The sequence below is a fragment of the Vulpes lagopus genome, chromosome 2 (genome assembly GCF_018345385.1).
Source record: "Vulpes lagopus strain Blue_001 chromosome 2, ASM1834538v1, whole genome shotgun sequence".
In the NCBI taxonomy this organism is placed as follows: Eukaryota; Metazoa; Chordata; class Mammalia; order Carnivora; family Canidae; genus Vulpes; species Vulpes lagopus.
Window position 1 is genome coordinate 136,156,120 of NC_054825.1, and position 21,275 is coordinate 136,177,394.

At 42.7% G+C, this 21,275-nt stretch overlaps 1 protein-coding gene across 10 annotated transcripts in view; it reads right to left on the reverse strand.

Moving 5' to 3' along the window:
* Positions 1–11,774: 11,774 nt before the first annotated feature.
* Positions 11,775–21,275, reverse strand: part of TLE4 (TLE family member 4, transcriptional corepressor) — a 142,156-nt gene continuing 132,655 nt past the window's right edge. For all 10 annotated transcript variants that reach the window (XM_041744968.1, XM_041744964.1, XM_041744963.1 and 7 more), the window contains 6 exons: positions 19,835–20,084; positions 18,507–18,754; positions 16,328–16,475; positions 15,730–15,880; positions 15,269–15,345; positions 11,775–13,436 (listed from right to left, as the gene is read on the reverse strand). In XM_041744968.1, coding sequence (XP_041600902.1) covers positions 13,329–13,436; positions 15,269–15,345; positions 15,730–15,880; positions 16,328–16,475; positions 18,507–18,754; positions 19,835–20,084 — 982 coding nt within the window. In that variant the 3' untranslated portion in view covers positions 11,775–13,328. The remainder of the gene's footprint in view (positions 13,437–15,268; positions 15,346–15,729; positions 15,881–16,327; positions 16,476–18,506; positions 18,755–19,834; positions 20,085–21,275) is intronic.

Here is a 21,275-nt window from a genome sequence, read left to right on the forward strand (position 1 = left end):
TGTGTGCATGTGGAGGGAAGGGCAGAGAGAGAGGGAGAGAGAATGTTAAGCAGACTCCACACCTCGCACAGAGCACGACATGGAGCTCAATCCCACAACCCTGAGATTATGACCTGAGCCAAACCAAGAGTTGGATACTTAACCAACTACACCACCCAGGCTCCCCTCATATGTGGAATTTAGGAAACAAAACAAATGAACAAAGTTAAAATAAAAAAAAAAAAGAGCCAAACCAAAAAACAGATTCTTATTTTATTTTTTTTTTAATTTTTTATTTATTTATGATAGTCACAGAGAGAGAGAGAGGCAGAGACACAGGCGGAGGGAGAAGCAGGCTCCATGCACTGGGAGCCTGATGTGGGATTCGATCCCGGGTCTCCAGGATCGTGCCCTGGGCCAAAGCCAGGCGCCAAACCGCTGCGCCACCCAGGGATCCCTAAAAAACAGATTCTTAACTCTAGAGACCAAACTGATGGTGACTAGAGGGAGTAGAGGGATGGGTGAAGTTGTGATGGGGATTTTTTTTTTAAGATTTTATTTATTTATTCACAAGAGACCCAGAGAGAGAGGCAGAGACATAGGCAGAGGGAGAAGCAGGCTCCCTGCGGGGAGCCCGGTGTGGGACTCAATACTTAGACCCCAGGATCACACCCTGAGCAGAAGGCAGATGCTCAACCACTGAGCCACCCAGGTGTCCCGATGATGGGGATTAAGAGGACACTCGTCATGATGAGCACTGAGTAATGTACAGAATTTCTGAATCACTGTACTGTACACCTGAAACTAATATAAAACTGTATGCTGACTGTGCTGGAATTATAATTTTAAAAACTCTAAATTACAGAGAGCTTTGTGCTTAATATCTATTGTTGCATGACTGACTACCTCAAAACTTAGTGGTTCAAAACAGCAAAAAGTTATCATCTCATAATATCTGGGGTCAGAAATCTAGGAGCAGCTCAGCCAGGTGATTATGGTTCAGGATCTGTCATGGATCCACAATGTGTGACCTAGGTTATCGTCGCCTGTGCTTGCCCAGGGCTGGAGCATCTGCTTCCAGGCTCAGCCACGTGGAGGTTGACTGACCAAAGGCCTGAACTGCCCATCACCTGGGCCTCTCCATGGGGTGCTCACAACATGGCAATGGGCACAGTGACAGATCCAAGAGGGGGAGAGAGGGCAAGACAAAAGCTGCAGCATCTCGTAACCTGAAATGCCATCACTCCTGCACATTCTGCACATTCTGTTGTTTTTTTTTTAAGATTTTATTTATTCATAAATAAATGAGACACAGACAGACACACACACACACACACACACACACACACACACACACACAGATTGAGAGAGAGAGAGAGAAAGAGAGGCAGAGACACAGGCAGAGCGAGGAGCAGGCTCCATGCAGGGAGCCCAATGTGGGACTCGATCCCGATCCCGGGTCTCCAGGATCACACCCTGGGCTCAAGGCGGCACTAAACTGCTGAGCCACCCGGGCTGCCAATTCTGTTGGTTACAAACATCAAGTCCAGCTCAATGGGGGAGGGAGACTACACATGGGGGTGAAGACCAGGAGGCGGGATCATTGGCCATCATCCCTGGGGCTGTGAGGACAGCCCAGGTCAAACTTTTTTTACCTCTATTCCCCTACAAAGGGGTGCATATGTTCCCTTCTAGATCTGCCCAGGTTAATTCTGAGGATTCTGTCCAAGCCTCTCTTCTCCCCATACTACACACCATCCTTATACCCTCTCCTCCATTCCTATGGATTTTACAACCACAAGTGTGGATATTGTTCTCTTGACTCCAGCCTCGTATTTTTGCTTTCCTGCAAGACCTCTTCGTATGTGTGTCCAATACTAAATGCCACTCCCCACTCCTCGCTTTGAACCTGCTCCTTTTCCCATCTCCAAGGATCATGCCCGCACCCACCCAGCTGCCCAGGCTGGGGACCTGGGCCTAGAGTTTGACTGCTCTCCTGTCCCCCTCCATATCGTTGGGACTCCTGCTATGTTTGGCTTTGCTCCTCCTCCTTCCAGGTCACTCGTAACAGAACATACCAACCCTAGCTGCATGCGGTTGGGAGGTGGGGTCTAGGCTGGCCCCTTTAGATTTTCCCTCCTGAGACTTTGAATTCTGAGAGAATATACCTAATACATCAGAAACGACTGGACCCAATACATGTGATGGCAGCACTCTAGAAAAAAAATGGAAGACTGAAGAGTCAAAGCGTTGTTTCCTGGATCCCCAAGGAGCTTGCTCTTTGATTTTTGATCCATCTTGATAGCCTTCTGAAAATTCCCATTTTTGCTCAAGTTGGTCAAAGACACTGTTTGTTACTTGCCCAGTATAACAGGAAAACAAACATGAAAACCTTCACCCAGCACACATGAAATCACCCAATCCTGATCAATTCTATCAATGACATCTTCGAAGTCTCTAGAGCCCCTTCACATCTCCATTGTCAGTCTCTCTGTTCAGGTCACGATTATCTCTCACTTTGGTAGCTCCTATATCTTCTGAGGTAGTCCCTGACTGCAGTCCACTCTCTTTCTGGTCTGTTCTCTACGTGTGGTCCTTCCCAGATAAATACTTGGCAGTGCTACTCCTCTGCTGAAGATCTTTCATAGATCCTCATCACCTTGAGTACAAAGTGGTGAATGCTTACATAGTCTTCATGATCTAACTGCCCTTGGTTTTTAAGCTAGGCCCACTTTACTCCAACCATCAGCCATGCCAAAGGGCTTCCAAGTTCCTTGAAGTCTTCGTGTGTCACCCCTGGGCATTTCCACTTGTTTCTTCTGCATTGAGTGTTCATCCATATGCATGACCAGTCCCTACATATCCCTCAGGTTTGGGCTTATCTGTCACTTCTTCTGGAATCCTGTGCTGATACTATCTTCTGGAATCCTACCCTGACCTTCCAAGTCTGGGCTGTGTTCCCTTCCATGTGGACCTAGAGGGTTCTGGACACCCCTAGTGTACTATCCATCCAACTATGTGGTAATCACATAGTGGCTTACATGAAGTCCTATTTCCTTCCTAAGCTCCTTGAAGTCAGGGACCACTTCTCTTATGTCCACTTCTATATCTCCCATGCCCAGATCAGTGCCTTAAAACACAGAGGAGCTATGTAAGAAACATTTGTTGAATACATGAATGAATGAATATTTAAGTGTTCTCAAATTTGTTCCTAATCATCTACCAACTTATAGTAAAATCTAATCATCTTCCCAAGTCCCCATGATGGCAAATACATATGCAATGGGATTTTTATGACTCAGCTTCAGTAAGCTTTATGTTTTAAAGACGTTAATTTGAACCACAAATGTACTGCTAAAAAACAGAAGCATCTCTTGTAAAAAGATATGTGGCAAAGAGAGTGGCCTCTGAATGAAAGAGGCAAAATTTCCCATCAATATCCCTTTAGTATTGGGAGCCGCACACATGTGATGGGGTGTGCATTTGCTTGGACATTAAGGTATGATCCTAGTGGAATAAAGCCCCAATTTTCTTTTTAAAAAGTTTCCTCCAGGGGGATCCCCAGGTTGCTCAGTGGTTTGGCACCTGCCTTTGGCCCAGGGCATGATCTTGGAGTCCCAGGCCTGAGTCCCATGTCGGGCTCCCTGCATGGAGCCTGCTTCTCCCTCTGCCTGTGTCTCTGCCTCTCTGTCTCTCTCTCTCTCTCATGAATAAATAAATAAAATCTTAAAAAAAAATGTTTCCTCTATCTGCATTATATAAAAAGTTGTACAAATATATTTTTTCAGCAGTTACCAAACCACTTGATTGATGCCATATTTTACACAGCAATTTTTTAAAAATATTTTATTTACTTATTCATGAGAGACAGTGAGAGAGAGAGAGAGGCAGAGACACGGGCAGAGGGAGAAGCAGGCTCCACGCAGGGAGCCTGATGACGTGGGACTCGATCCCGGGACTCCAGGATCATGCCCTGGGCCGAAGGTGGCGCTAAACCATGGAGCCACCCAGGCTGCACTCACAGCAATTTCTATACATATATAAGTTAGTTAAATAATAGTACTGACAGCAAATATCCACTGGAAATGCTGTCTTATCTAACAACCTGAGGGAAGTTGGGTAAATGAGAGCGAGAGCTAACATATATCACTGCACCAGCCCCTGGCATTGTATATAATCATTATCTCCAAAGAGAGAAGCGAGCAGGGCATCCGTGTCCAATTCCAGACATAGTGATACCTCCTTGGACTGTTGGACATTTCAGTAAAGATTTTTCAGGGACCGCAGATGAATAGGATTAGAGTTTTGCAACATCCCTAAAAGATGATCCTGAAAACACTTAAAACACTCCTAGCTGCCCCATTCTCCTCTAGGGAACCAATTATGCACTTGCCGAGATAGCTGTGCATCCGCATTGACTCTCGCGGCCCTTGTTTTCACAGGAAAGTGATTCAGATAGTAACTTAACTGGTCCAGGTTCCGTGATGAGATCTTAATTAAAACTCTACAAAATCATCTCTTTGAATTCCCCAAGAATCCCTTTCTTGATGGTTGAGAGAATTGACCTTTTTAATACAGGTGTGTGATATGAAGCACTCAGAGAACGTAATCAAACTGTCTCCAAACTAGAACAATAGACCATAATGCCTATCTGGACCGAGAACAGCAGCTCCTAAGATTTCCAGCAACCCGTGTCCTTTGCCCCTCAGCTCAATCTATCCTGCAGCACAGCATCCCTGTGACTGTAAACAATTTAAATGTAAACAATTAAATGACTGTAAACAATTCTGCTTTAATCACCATTGTTGGGCCTTTATGGACTCAGGAATCAAAACACACACTGGTAATCAAAGAAAATCTTCCCACGTGGCCCATCCTTCAAACAAGACTATTGTGTCTACGATAAAGTGCTTTTCAAAAAGAAAAGAAACAAGGCAAAGAAAAAAAAAAGAAGAAAAGGAAAAACCCACAGTTTTATCAAGAGTAATACACAAGAGTAATATCAAAAGCAAAAAAAAAAAAAAAAAGGTAACCACATTGAAAATTTGGAAGGGATTAGGACACTTCTGATCAGAAAATCTGACATACTTCTGATGCCACATGGTTTTTGCTGATGTTTTTGTTACTGCTAAAGTGTATTGCTTTTAACGATGCCCTCATCTAAAAATCAGACTTTTAGTCACAAAGAAAATAGCATTGAACCAAGAAGCTACTTCTCAGAGCTAAGGTCAGTCAGTGTAGCAAGCCCAGCCTTATTTTTTGTTTGTTTGTTTTTTGTTGTTGTTTAAGAAAAAGTATGGGATTTTGCTTGGGCTTCATGAAAGTAATTAATTATCAGTAACTGATCTGAAGAAGGGATGCAGAGAGCACATAAGTGGCACCACCCTCGGAACATTCTGGACAATCTTGATCCAGTCACAGACGTGCTGACAGTGGGCAGACATGAAGGACACTGGCTCTGGTGTCATTCAAGTCACTTAACCTCTGCGGACCTGATTTCTCATCCATAAAATGGGAATAAAAGGTCCACAAATCTCTTATTTCCAATTCCAAGATGGAACATTTGAAGAATATATTAAGTTTCGGTTTTTCTTTTTGTTTTTTTTGTGATGTGTTTGGGGACAAAACTGTCCTGAACTGAGCTGTGAATGTTTTTGTTTTGTTTTTTAAATATTTTATTTATTTATTCATGAGAAACAGAGAGAGGGGCAGAGACATAGGCAGAGGGAGAAGCAGGCTCCTCACAGGGAGCCAGAGCAGGACTCAATCCCAGGACCTGGGGATCACGATCTGAGCCAAAGGCAGACGTTCAACCACTGAGCCACCCAGGCATCCCAAGAGCTGTGGATGTTTATAGTCCTCATGGAACTCCATGTAGTATGGACACCCACATCTGGCCTAGAAATATGAACGTACTTGACTCCGGAGTGCTGCTGGGTGGGATGTTACATATGGTACATATAACATTTGACCCTATCAAAATCCAAAATCATGGGGATCCCTGGGTGGCTCAGCGGTTTAGCGCCTGCCTTTGGCCCAGGGCACGATCCTGGAGTCCCGGAATCGAGTCCCACATTGGGATCCCGGCATGGAGCCTGCTTCTCTCTCCTCCTGTGTCTCTGCCTCTCTCCCTCTCTCTATGTCTATCATAAATAATAAATAAATAAATAAATAAATAAATAAATCTTTTTAAAAAAATCCAAAATCAATCTCTATTCTCAAATATATCAAACCCAAGGATTTCAAATAAGTGTTAAGAATCCATTCCTTTACTTCATAGGGTTGTTATGCAGATGAAAATGAGGTTATGGGACGCCAGGGTGGCTCAGCGGTTGAGCACCTGCTCAGGGCGTGATCCACAGTCTCAGGATTGAGTCCCACATCAGGCTTCCTGCCTGGAGCCTGCTTCTCCCTCTGCCTACATCTCTGCCACTCTCTGTGCATCTTTCTTGAATAAATAAAATCTTAAAAAAAAAAAAAAAGAAAATGTGAGGCCCTCGGCTGGCTGGTAAAGCATATAGCTTTTGATCTCAAGATTGTGAGTTTGAGTCACATGTTGGGTGTAGAGATTACTTAAATATAAAATATATTAAAAAAATTAATGTTTTAAGAAATGAGATTATGTGAGTAAACCATTTTGCATCATGGCTGGCATGTGATAAGAGATACCTCTCATTTGTTCTAGTTTTCAGTAATGAAAATACTAAAGAAAGCATTAGCTGTTATGCACAGCACAGCAAAATAATTGTTCTTTTGACTTCCTGCCATCAGGAAAGTTTATAGCATCTTTTGAAGGGAATTAAAGGCAACAGGGAGATTCAATATTTTTGGACATTTTTCTATCAGAAAGTTTCCTAAGTTTTGGCTCTTAAAGGAATAAACTTCAGTAATTCGGAAAATTAAACAACACGGACTTTTTTGTTTTCTGAAAACGCCAGCCGGCTGAGGTAAACCACGATACAATAAAATCATTCACGGCCAATGGGTGTTTTTTAAATTTTTAAAAAGATAAGCCTCGGTAGAGTGAGGTCAGTAAGGTGGAGGAAAAAGAAGTCTCTCGCTTGTATCCTACTGTCAATGACAATGGTGTCTATCCACGGACTGAAGTGCCTTTATGAGGGTTTGGGGGGCCAGGTGGGAGCCTGGGAAACCCCGGAGCAGCCCAAGACTGAAGAGAGCCTTTCTGAGAAGGCAGGCTCCCACCCAGGGCACTGCCTGGCCCACAGGGGTCCTCGCAGCAGAATCAGAAGCAGCCCTGAACCCCCAGGAACTCAGCTAGAGCCTGTCTGGCTTTGGTTCTATCACAGAACCACACCACGTGCTACCTCTCCTCGCTGTGGCATCCTTATCCATACGCATGTGTCAAATCACCAAGTTGTAGATCTCCAACGTACACAATGTCATATGTCAATTATATCTCAATAAAGCAGGAGGGGGTAAGATAAACCTATATAAGCTCAAACACCAACTTGCCTTATCTTATTGGCCCCTGGAGCTCTGTGGTCAGGTTACAAGCTCACATGAGTTCTACAAACCTAATAGTAGCCAGTATGGAGGACTCCATGAGGCTGCTCTCTGAAACTCATATGAAAACAACCCTGCAGCAAGCAAGCACATATTCAAGCAGACACAGAATGCCAGGAGCTGGAAATGCTGTCCGCCGACAGTCTGAAGGAGTCGTGCCCAAATTCATTTGGTACTCTTGGCTCCCAGGTGCCCACACAGGGGGATGTCGGCACAGCCACATGGGCCCAGACCACCCACCTCAGCCAAGCTCCTCCATGCAAAAGCACATTGGCCCCTGAGGGATTAGCACCACATCCTTCAACCTTTAGTCAGCTTGAGTCACCGCTACAATTCTCAGTAGGGGCGCTTTATGCTTTATTTTTAAGGCCATAGCTCAGGAACAAGTGTCTGTGAACCAGAGCTTTTGTCCTCAGAGTAACCTACACAACCTGCTCATGCCCAGAAGGCTGTTATCGCTCCACAAGAACGTTGAGGCCTAAAGATGGATGTATGGTGCAGTTGACTGATCATCCGTGTAGAAACACTAATTTTGACTCCGCTATAAGACTCAAAATCACATTTCATTAAAAGTGATCATCTCCCCACAGAAAAACAAAAGGAGCTATCAATACCTGAAGGAGATTTAAGAACGAAGTTTAAACAATTGTTTCTTCAGCCACGCCAGATGCTTGTTTCTGTTCCCCTGGGAAAGACTAACAGGCTTCAGGGGAATGTGTTTTGTTCTCAGCAGCACCATGCTTTTCTGAGTTAGATGCATGATGCTGAAAGCTGACTTCATGGATGTTGAGGCAACTCTTGAGGCAAAGAGGCATCCGACTGAAGTTCTTCAAGTAACAGTAAGTTGTCCTCAGGACAACTCTGCTTGATGTATGGCGGTCTAGGGGTCTCACTCCATCCCTATGATGGTTCCTGCCAGTGCCTCTTTCCTGTCCCTGTGCTGCTGGCCCTAGGAGGAGGAAGGGGAAAGCTCGGCCTGATGGTTTCGAGCCCTCATGACCCCAAGGCCAGCAGCATTCTCTAAGATCCCACCACAACTCTTTCTCCTGCTACTTCCCAGCCTCCTGGGAGAACAAAACATCTAGCCTAACTCATACTTCCTGCCACATGACACAAGGTACAGCCTACCTAAATACTACCTCTGGTAGTATTTTTTTGGAAGCAGCTGTGGAGGTAGCCAGTAGGTTGGGAAATGGCCTACTAGGCCTACCTATGAGGTCTTTGTGGAGAAATGCTGGACCACTAAACACTACTTGGGCATTAAACACCCAGAGTCTAAAAACTTACTGCCTAAATTCTCATAATCCAAATAGCTCGCAAATTCCTTCTGGTATGTGTTAACTTTGTGGGGCTCAAGTCAATTAAAGCATGACCTTTAGGTGATTTTAAGTTTTCTTCCAAAATAACATAAAGCTTGTTAGTTATGAATGTTCTCATCCAGTCAAGATGTCACTTTAATGGGGGAGGCAGTAAGATGCCCAGGATCACCAAGGTCATGGGGGTCATGCTTGGGGAAGCCTACTTAGCCACAAGCGGGCTCTCACCTTCTATGTACATTCCACAGTAGGTGCACATATTATAGGGACTCAAAAGATGATTCATGATTAAAGTCTCAAGAGGTTCGGTGATGCTGAAATCCTGAGCTAGCTAGCTTTTCAGAAACTGAGGGGCAGAGAGCAGTAAGGTGGGTGTAACACCCCCAGATCTGCCACACTGGGCAGATGGCACAGAATCCCAACCCCCAAATCTGGAGCTTCGAGTTTCAGGTCAGCTTGTCCTCCTTGGGAGATCGACCAGGACTTGGGTAAGGAATTTTCTTCTCTGATCTCATGTGTGCTTTTGTGCAAATTCAGTATTCTGGCACCTAGCCTGTCTGGACTGCTGTGAGACCAAACAGGACAATTCGTAGTGAAAACACTTTTACTCTTGATTTTCTTCTGGACTCAAGGCAGCCCTGCAGGCACTCTCCTTCCCTGCAGGCCAAGCACCTAAGATCCCAGCACAGAATTTCTTTCCCTGGGAAGAGGTGAACCAGAGACCAGTTCCCCTGCTAATTCCTATCTGGGACCCAAAAGATTCTGTCGCTTGCTGCCAAAAACCCAAACAAAACTAAAATAAGATGTTGACAGCAGCTTATGAATGAGAATTCCCATCATTATGATGATATTGTTGTTAAAAAAGTTAATGCTACATGAGAGCATGGTGCTCGTGTTACCAAAACAAGCCATTTCCACGGTCAGTTCTGAATCAAAGTTGGAATTGAAAGGCAAATAAATACAATTAGCTCAGAAGAAGAGGGATGGTTGTGAGCCGCTGCTGCTGCTGCTTCTACTGTCGAGGCGCGGCAGGACCCAACGCTCACTGTTGAACGCCAGGCTCCAGGTTGCCCAGGAACTGGATAGCTACAGAAATGAGCCTCTAAGAATATCAAGGCATATCTCAGTATCTTTATAACTTTGTAACTTTTTAATGCTGGGCAAGGAATTCCAGTACAAATTTCCTTACAACTGCCAAAAATACCAAATGACAAATCCTCGAAGTCAGACATTTTGTTTCCGGGTTCTAGAGCTCTGCTGAGAGATCATCCAGATTAAGGATTCAGACTTCCCAGGGGATCACTGCTGGTTTAGCCACTCGTGGGCACGATGTCTCTGCCCAGAACCCTGCCTTCTAACCGGGGGGCATCAATTTGCCCTGCTTTCAGATGTAAGGTCCTAGAATTTTGTGGCTATGTGAGATGGTTTTATACTGAGTTTCTCAGTATCTCATGGCTACAAAATTCCTACCCCGTGTAGGTGTTACAGGGCTAGTCAGCTTCAGCATACACCATCCAGGACAAGGCTAGACCTTTGGCAGCTGGTTGGACATGAAACCACCTTGCGAAGTAGTGGCCCAAGCAAGGTGTGTATCTGTAAAAACTTGAAAGATTTTGAGTCTGTTGCTCTATATTTTATCTGCCAATCTTAGGAAAGTCTTGATGGCTCCTTCAGTCTGAGTTTCTATTCCTTGTAGTTCCATGTGAGTCCGTCTTCCAGTCCCACACAACTATTCTTTCACTGGAGCCACGTTGTCTCTGGTGCCAGGTGATTCCTAGCTTTGTTGTTCTTCAGATTCTCAGAGACTATAGTTGGAGCAAAAGACTATGGTAAACCAAGTTATAATTCCAACATCAAGATTTTTGTGTAGATCTAGGTCTGAGATTTATATCAAAGACATACAAATTTAATCTGATAAAACCTCAGCAATGAGCAGAAACTGATACCCATTAATTAAAAAAATCTAGGTCTATACACGCATTCATCTCAACTTTTAAACCCAGTGTAATGGCCAATGTTGGATCTCCCTTAAGAGACTTGACCACCAGGCACCAAAGGGGAATTCTACTTCCTGAAGGTAGGCACATTCTCCTTCTGGAGGTGAACACACGGTACATGAGTGTCATATTCTTCGTACCAAAACAATTTTTTTTCTCTAAACCTCTATACTTTTAAAGACATTTCAGTAAGGATGCACAGAGTTAAGCATCCTTTAACATGGCACCTGATGTAGTAGCATTCACAGTACTCACATCTGAAGTGCTGCTTCCACCCCACTGACGCACAGGGATGAAACTTGGCCCGTAAATACTATTTCTTACGGCTGATCGCTGAGCACACTCCAGACCACTGTGGGACCCCCAACCCAACCCCACCCTTCTTTCTATCCAGTGGATCCTTAAAAATGACAGCTTTTTGAGTCTCAGGAACTTTAGTAAGCACCTCCTTATGCTCAATCTTCACACACCCTAGCAGCAGCAGCCCAATAGGCTTCATGCTTTCAATGGCTCCACAGTATTACACTGGACATGTTTCCTAAACCCAAATGGCTAGAAACGGTTATGTGTGGGTTAATTCTAAAGCAGCACTGGTCCCATGGAACCTTCTGTGATGACGGAAGTGTTCTATAAATTTAAGTAGTCCAATACGGTAGCCATTAGCCACATGTAGCTACTGAGTTAGTGTGACCAATAAACTTCTTCGTGACAACTTTTTGATAAGACAGCACTTGTAAAAACCGAAGAGGCACTCAATAAATATTTGGTAGTAACCTATCCTCAAACCTCCATCTGCTCTCCCTTCTAGTTCTTGTCAAGTGAAAATAAAAACACAATGAAAGAGGCACTAATAATGAAGCTCCCTTGAATGAAACTAGTAGTTTTTAGTATATGGGAGCAGCACAGCCAAAGACAAAAAATAAACGAAAGCCAGCCAAAGAATTAGAAATAAGCATACTAGAAGTTATTTATGTTTAATGCTTAAAAGTCTGAATGCACAAACAATCTACCATTATAGAAGTACGGTGGTCAATACGATGCATTAGAACTATGTACAATGCACAGTTTAGTATCAAAATCTTTCTACACTGTAGAGTTTTACGAAACTGTTAATGACATCAAACACTAAGCACTTAAGACACCATTTTTTTCTGCTACCACATTAGGAACGTCAATGGACAGTCCATTTCAACTTGCAGCATCCATCCGTTTCTAGTATGAAATTAAGTAATTTTCTACTTATACAATAAAGTTTATCTACACAGTTCTCTTGATTTTGATCCATAGCAGCAAAGGCACTGTACATCAGCAGATCCACAGACTTAAAAGATTTTTAAAGCATTCAAACAAAAATAATAATAATAAAAAAAAGGAGTCACATATCATAGTTGAACAGCAACAACAACAACATAAAAGATAACACAATGTTTCTGGCACAATGGCACAGCCTGTGTCCATTTTGGGGACATCCAACTAAGACAGGGAAAGAACCGGAGGTAAAGAAAGCAAGTTCTCATCTCAGGTGAGAGTCCATTCTTTCTGGTTTCAGAGGGAGGTCCTTGCAAATCTCCTCTGCTGTCCTTATTTTGTAAAAGACTTGACTTGCACAGCAGGAGGAATCCTCCCCTGAATCTGTGCAGTTCCCAAAGAACATGCCAAAAAATAGCCCATAATTTCTCGTAATGACAAAACTGCCCAAAGGTATACATCTCCCTTTGCAAAGAAACATGGCAAAAATATCCAGAAGGGATTAAGTTCTCTCTTTAGGCCAAATTTAATTTGTTCGTCTATAATACAATAAAAAAAAGGAATTAAAAACTTATTACAAAGACACTTGTCGACAAGTCAAAAAAGAAAAAAGAAAAAAGTCCAATTACTTTTATCAAATAGAATCTAAAGCTACAGATATATTGGTTAAAGTTGTCCAAATAGACTCAAATGAATAAGACGTGGCCTGTCATGTTCTAATTGTTCAAATCTTCGAACATTTAAAATAAGTAGAAAACAAAAAAATCTAACAACACAGCAACATATTGCTTCCATATGTAATTATACATTTCACATCTCTATACAGTCCTTAGTCTACATTTAATGACATTTTTCATTAATTATTTTAAACCTTCCTTTCCCCTCCTTTGCCAAAAAAAGGGGGGGAGGGGTATCAAATACAACGCATCTTCATTATCAATGCAGGAGCAGACAGCTTTATTCAGTCAAAGTTAGAAAGCCTTCTTTAAACAAAATAAATATATTACAGATATAATACATAATTAAAGAATTCGTCACTGTTAAGTATGGTTATTCCATGTTCTTCCAAGTAGAGAGCTGAAGATTTGGTATCACAGGTTCTTACCGAGTATTCACAATTCAACAGCAAGGAGGAAGTGGGGGTACTGAACTCTACAACTGCGATGAGCATTTGAAATCCTTGGTTTTAGATGCGGGGGGGTAAGAGAATGAGAGAACAAAGTGCTACAAGGAGAAGGGGTCCAGTTCACATGAAGATTTGTCCTTAATAAATAACTTCATAAACTGTGGCCTTCTTATCCCCAGAGCCAGTGACAATGTATTTGTCATCCACAGAGATGTCACAGCTAAGCACCGATGAGGATTCTTTGGACTAGGGAAGAAACACACACAAATGTTAACTATGGCAAGAAAAACCCATGAGGCAGGGCTGGAAGACACAGAGTGGAAACAAGCATTAATGAGTCCCACTGTCCAAACAGGAGCAGCAAACTGGGCAAGATGGTCCAGGCACTTCCTGAAAATGGTAGGGCCAAGGAAACTTCTAGGGACACACCACGCTGGGCCCTGGGCTAATGCACTGGGGGCATCAGGTAGCAGGCAAGCCAGTTGCAAGCCAGTTATATGAACACCTGTGCTTTGAAGAAGCAAGGCTCAGTTTAGAATCTGATTCTTCAGACAGGTAAGAGCAGAGTGTCCTTAGCATGAAAAACCTTCAGCTTTGGTCAGACAGCTTGGATGGAGGCAGAGCTGTGGAACACCAGACAAGTCACTTAACCTGCTGGAGCCTCCTGCGTTTCAAAGAGGCAAAGGCATCTTAGTTGCCTATCCCCTCAGAGAGCTGCCTCAGAGCTCAAGTGCAAAATGGCATCGAAAACACTCCATTTTTTGAAATTAGGAATATAAAGAGATTTCTAATAGAAAGCCTAATTTCCTCCTGTGTAAAAAAAGAATGAAAATTTCCAAATAGGGAGGAATTCAAGGGTTAGAAAGAGAAATGTACCATACTTAAGAGTTCTGGATTCCATATTCAACTATATTAACTCCAAGGGGTTCAATTAACTCCAAGGGGTTCAATATCAACTTTGAACTAAACTGTGCCAAACAAACTCCCCCCACAGGCTGTTAACCAGAATTCTGAATGTTGAAAAAATAAATAAATGACAACATGCAGATGCTAACCCACTACCAGTGTTTCTCAACCTGTTTTGACTGTAACCTGTAGTTAATCCATTCTACTTCACAACCCAGTATAAATGTGATATAACATGTATATTTACTATAAAAGATTCACTCTAAGATTTTTTTTTTTTTAAAGTCCTGGTTAGGACCATCTTGTGACCCATAATACAAAAAAAAAAACCCACAAAAAACCAAAAAATATTGTATTCAATTATAAACTTCATGACAGCAAGAATCAGCTATTTTTGTCCTATTGATTATCTTGCACAGTATTTTCACTCAATATATGCATTTTTGGATTCAAGTGCATTGATCTACTCCATGACGGCATACTACTACTCTGTCAAGAAAACTGCAAATCTGTGGTTATTCCTAAAAAAATAAACCACACACCTAAAAAAAAAAACAAACTATCTTAAGTACAGGTTAAAGAAGGAGTCTTCTTTAACCTGCCTATGAAATTCTCACATTCCAGCCTGAGAGCACAGAGACTATGTGTGTGTGTTTATTGTATCTACCATTTGGTCCTCCTACAATTTTACACACGACACAAAGTACCACTGAGTCAATAAGAATAAACAGTTCTGAAATTAATCAAGAGTTACTAAACTTTTCCACAACACTCTGGAAAAAACAATGAAATAACAATACTAGGAGTATTGAAGCAAAATGCTCAGATTTTTAAAATAAAAGCATTTTAAAGACATAAGACACATCACAGAAGACATAAAGTCTCTACCCTAACATATACATGGGACTGAGGCATGGAGAGCTGGCTCTTAGCTCTGGGCTCAAAGAGAAATGGAGCCCACCCCAGGCTCCATGGCTCCATGGCTCCACAGCTCGTGGCTGTGACACTAGCCTCCCTAAGGCAAGGTATTCTCTGTGTAACAGGTAGGACACCAGCCCCTACCTCCTAGGACACTCAGGAGCCTTACTCATCTGACAGAATGAACAGAGTTTGGGCAAACCATCACCTCGCAGGGCACGCAATAAGTGGTAGCTAAATAAGTGAAGTGTTACCTGGAATATACTGGCCCCATAAGGTGTTCTCCAGGCATTCAGAAGGTTGTCCTTTCCAGTGCTTACGAACCATTTGCCTACAGAAAGAGAGTTTTGAAAAAGGTTTTGTTTGTGTTACTTTGTCAGACACCTGAGATTTGCTTTACAGAGCACGAACTATTCACGGAAAACTCTTCTTTTTTTTTTTTTTTGGAAAACTCTTCTAATTTGCAACAAAAGTTTCTTTTCACTGGAAAAATAAAGCTCCGTCTCCTAGATTTAGTGAGTCATTTATACTTATCACAACGATAAGTGGATTGGTACGTGGCATTAGAGGTGTAGGCATGGACGTAGGAGAACGAAATGTAATTCTGAAGAGGAACATATTACTAGACCAAAGGAGTAGAGTGAAAATGCATCAGCAGGAAGACTGAAAAAAGCGATTCTAGCGGACAGGAAATGGACAGGAGGAGACTACTTACCACAATGGGCAAACTTAAGCGACAGTACACAGCTCTCATGGAGATGCAGCTGATATTTATCTGGCTTGGTGACATGTAGCACTTCCACGTTACTGTTCTCCATTCCCACTGCAAGCCACTCTCCCGTTGGGCAGTAGCCCAGAGAAAAGATCTAGGATGAAAATAGATGATAGTATGGTGCCTACAGAAGACATGCTTGCTTTCCTTAACTGGGAGGTACAATTTCTTCTGGAATACTACTCAAATTATGAAGGAAGTCAAAAGAATTTGAATTGTACAGGAAGAAATTACAGCCAAATAAGTGATCCCAAAGTAATGCAATATACCTCCACAATATAATTTAATCACTTACGTAAAAATCAAATATATACAGAGGAATGGTCTTTGGAATAAAACCCTGCTAAAAACTTGTAATAAAGGAGATTTTTTTAATCCTTCAAAAAGTATTACTGTAGTTTGACAGAAAAAAAATTCAATTTTCAGTTATCTAACCTAGAGTCAAAAGTGACTTCATCACACGGCAAATGAACTATCCCTTAAGTATACCATATATTCCACAAAACTGTGTCTTCTAAAACGTCCAGGCACAAGACCGTACCTGTGAGGTGAAGTCATGCTGCTGCAGCTGGCGCCCCTCACGCAGGTCCCAGGACCTGACCGTATTGTCCAGGCCGCCCGTCCAGAGCTTGGTGCCATCGTTAGAAATATCAATACAGCTGGCCCCATCTGTGTGGCCCTGGAATTGCCTAGAGATGTCAAATGGAGAGAAAGCCTTTGAAAAACTAGTTTTCCTATGAACTCAATTCAGAGTTCATCGGTGTGCCAACGTGGAAAAAAGTGTGGAACTTCCTCAAAAACTTAAAAAGTTGAATCATCACACAATCCAGTAATTCCACTCCTGGTTTTCACCCAAAGAAAATGAAAACACTAACTTGAAAAGACGTATGCACCTTTATGTTTACTGTAGCTTTATTTATAATAGCCAAGCGTCCATCGATAAATGGATAAAGAAGATATGGTGTATGTGTATGTGTATACATATATGCACGTGTGCGCATACACACACACAGTGGTATATTACTCAGCCATTGAAAAGAATGAGTCCTTGTCATTCGTAACAACATAGATGGAGCTAGAGAGCATAACGCTAACGGAAATAAGTCAAAGAAAGATAAATACAATTTCACTCATCTGTAGAATTTAAGAAACAAATGAATAAACAAAGAAAAAAGACAAAAAACAGACTCATACAGAGAACAAACTGATCACCAGAGGGGAAGCAGGTGGGAGATGGGTGAAACAGATGAAGGGGATTAAGAGCACACTTATGAAAAGCACTGAGTAATGCATAGAATTGTTGAATCATTCTGCACACTTGAAACTAATATAACACTGAATGTTAATTATACCTCAATAAAAAAAATTTAGAACTCCTCAGGGATCAATTTCATCAAACATCTTATTCATAGATTTTACTTGGGTTTACTATGTTTTCTAATGATTCAAATAACAAAACACACACATAATTCAGGTTTAACTGAGATGCCGAATTTCCTGCACTTTTTATTTTTGAACACTGAGGAAACACTTTTTGAACTACTCTTATACCAAAAAACACCTGCTTTTAGCAACAGAAAAAAAAATATCTCCAATTGAAATAATAAAACTCACATAGCTACATGTATATGACATAATCAAAAACACATTTAAGATCTATTTTATCATTGTCATATGAAAGAAAGGGTTTAAGAGGATGTAAGGCATACTCTCCCTTCTACTAAAGCTATGGGGATGGACACGGGAACAGCAGAGCAAATTTTGCCAGTGCACAACAATGCAACTATAGCAGGCTGTGCAAGACCAAAAGGCCTACTCTCAAGTAAGGCCTATGTATGTCTCAGCTACCCCAGGAGCTGGTAGACAAAAGACATGGGCAGGGTGGTAGAGAAGAGATTAGAAGTAGTTCTTTATAAGGAGCCTTATCCAAGATGAAAAACAAAATGATGTTTTTGGAATCATACATTGAGCTCAGTCCTGCAAAATATCTGACAGGTGGACAGCAGAGGCCTTTTCTCCTTATGTATTCCCCTTGACTTGTGGCTAGGCTTGATTACAACCTTCTCCAGCAGGTCATACCTCTTGCTTCCTACTCTCTTGGGTGCTGACATCTGGAGACTCATTTCAGGGCATTACCTATCAACACCAATTCCATACAATTTCACTTCTAAACAGACAACTTAGTGCATCCACCCATCCTTAAAGGTGGGATTACAGATAATCTAGCCCATTTGAAAGTGAGCAACACAATTCCGGGGACCATGGCAGGTGTTTAGTGATGAACGTGTGGGATACATGTGGCATGGAGGATGTTGCCCTGCACCATGAATCTTCTCAGTGAATGTCTATCAACAATGATGGTTGGTTAGCAAGCACAGATGGCAAATTACAGATGTCTAATGAGCTCATGAGGTCATGGGAACATTATGTACATTAATTATGTAAAAATGACCTCATTTTTTAAAAACTTAAATTGGTGATGCTTAGGACAATGTCCAAAAAAAGCAAAGAAAGAAAACAACTTCTCATTTGGTAAGTTCAAAAGTGCAGAAAAGATTTTACACTAGTAACTTGTTTCTAGCATCTTTAAAAGGAGCCTGTTCCCTAACCCTTTTTAGTAGGATAATTATTTTTCATCGTCTTAGACACACAGGGCTCTTTGGCCCAGAATGGTAAAATCCATTCCTCTCATGCCCTGATAAGGGATCTTGCTGACCCACCTCACCAGTGTCTGGTTATGCAGGTCCCAGACTGCGATGTTACCGTCACTGCAACACGAAAAGCAGACCTTGGAGTCAGGGCTGATGGCCAGGGCATAGCAGGCAGGGGCTGAGGACGTCAGCTCTGCCTTGATGCGTGGGGTGGGAGCTGCCAGATCCCAGATGGACAGAGTACTGGCTTCCCCTCCCACTATGAGGGTGCGACCATCAGGGAGCAATCGGCAGGAACGGATGTAGTTATCCCTGTTCTGCAGAGACAAAAACCATCAAGAGATCACTCATGAGGAAAGGAAAACAGCATTAACATGAGAGCAGAAATCCATAAAAAGTATTGTGTTCCCTCCTGGTTTTAATGAGCCATTTTTACTTATGACAATGATAAAGTGGATTAATGCTAGAAAATTACATGAAATTAGGGAAGTACTTAAACTTGATCTACAAATTTAGTGCTGAGATATTTAATCTTAATTAGCATGAAAATGCAAAGATCTAGACCCAACTCCCACCACCACCAAATCACCCTGCTGCCGGAGTCATTTGCACACACAGAAACACACACACTAAGGCAGGAGCACATGCAGTCCTGGAGTAGCCATGCCTGGGAACCTGGAGGGTGAAAGGTACTACTGCTGCCACCACGGTGCCAGAGGTTAGAGATCTGAAGTCTCTTTCTTTCTGCACAGAGGGCAGCAGCGGTTGGTCAAGCGGCATCAACTGGAGACAAAACTTGATCACAGACTGTTAGGGGTAGAGGGGGGAAAAACTATCCTCCCAGCTTGTGCAGTTCTGGGAATGTTGTGTACATCAATTATGTTAAGCTGACCTAACATGGTGCTGCTGCAAAAATCCCACTGCTGGTCTAAGGAAGAATATCCAATGGAAGTTCCGTAAGCAGTGCAAGGACAACTGCCCAAGAGACAGCCAAGAGGGTATCCTAGTGTCTGCCCTTGAAGCGTGACAGTACTCTGGTCTCATAATGTCACAGACTGAGCGTCAGGAGCACTCTCACGGAAAGCCTCCTGGGCTTTTGCTTTTCTTAAACTCCTTTATCAGACAGGCAAGTGAGCCTGTGCCCACACGCTGGGCAGTGTTTACAAAAGCTGCACGAGACACGCAGCACATGCCATCAAGAACTGGATAATGCTGCCTTGAGGAACTGAAAGATAGGCCTCCTCAGCGCTGAGTCTCCACATGAAAGGCTGCGAACCACCAAAGACAACTACCCAGTTGGGATCAACTCCATGTGCTGATTGTCCATCTAAGTCCCTCACTATCCCATCCTATTTTCCGGATGAAGGTGTAAACCCTGTTCATCCATGTTGACTCACCAGACAGTCGAGCTGAGAGACGGGGCTCTTGTTGCCGGGGTGGCTGATGTCCCAGACCTTGACGCAGCCCTTCCCGCCTGTGTACACGTGCCTCGTGGGGTTGCTGATGGTCACGGCGCACACCACCTCCCCGTGGTTCAGGGTGTTGATCTGGCGTGCGTGGCGGGGGATGCCGGGTCCGATGAGGGCGTCGGGGGGGAAGGGGACAGGCTGCATCTGACCATCTGCGGTCACATGAAAGGAGTATGCTCTAAGGTAGTGGGGGAAGACAAAAAAAATAGGTAAAGGGAAATGTAAAAAACGTCAGTTAACTGACCAGTGTAAGGAGATAAAAAAAAATAAAACATCTTCAGTGCTACACATGATTTGCAAATAAGTCAAATTTACCTGGTACAGTAGAAATAACATAATTTTCAGAGTCTCAGAGCCTCTCTGTACCTCAGGTCTCATCTTTAAAAGGGAGAGAAGGCTACCTATACTTCACAGAGAATTAAGTAAGATAGCCAACATTAGGTATAGTACCTACTCCTTCAGGGCACTGTGCAGACTTGCAATGCTTTCTACTTTGGGTGATCCAGAATCCTGTGATGAGATTTTTGCCTATATATGAATTCACTCCAATCAAGTGATTTACTAATGGAGATCAAGAAGCCAAATTTACCAGCTTTAAGAAGCTAAGAGTCTCTAGGTCTACAAGGTGAAATGACAGTTGTGCCCCTCCCTCAAAACACATTAAAAAACAAATAAAGTCCTATCAGACTTGACAGTTACTAATTCAAGTCATTCCCAATAAAATTAGGACCTGAAAAGGCATCCGGTGTGACTACCCCAAAGGCCCACCTATGAGTATTTAGCAGCTCCATCTCAAACTCATCTCCAGGAAAAACTCTATAGCTATGAAAACATTTGGTTCTAAAATGCAACTTAAGTTAGAACATTTCTTTCAACAGGTCTCTATTCTTAGGACACTGAAGTTAGGCTACGTGATGGGAGGAGGGGGGGGGGCAGTGCTGGGCCGGTCTTCTATCACAGGCAATAGCCCATTTTGGAAATTCTGTCCTTTTGCTGTGGCATGAAGCTTTGGAATGTACTCTGTTTATAGGAAAAAGTTTATACAAAGGGAAAGCATCTGTGGGTACACAACGGATTGGAGCTTGGACCTATCAGGGGAGTTTTAGAACCAAAATAGTTTACGGTTCCTTAATGCAAAAATCTACAGGCTAGCCACGTTCATCAAAATTAAGCCCATTACTGAGGGGCCCTCATCACTCCCTCAGGGTCCCCAGAAAGGATGATGCAAGCATGCAGCAGTGGAAGATGTGCTGCCAGATAGTGGAAGGCTTTTTCTTTCTCTGCAAACAATGGAGAAAGGCACAGAACTGGGCTGTAGAAGAGAAGTAGTATGCCAGATTGCTGAGGGGGAAGGAGGAGGGGAAGCTAG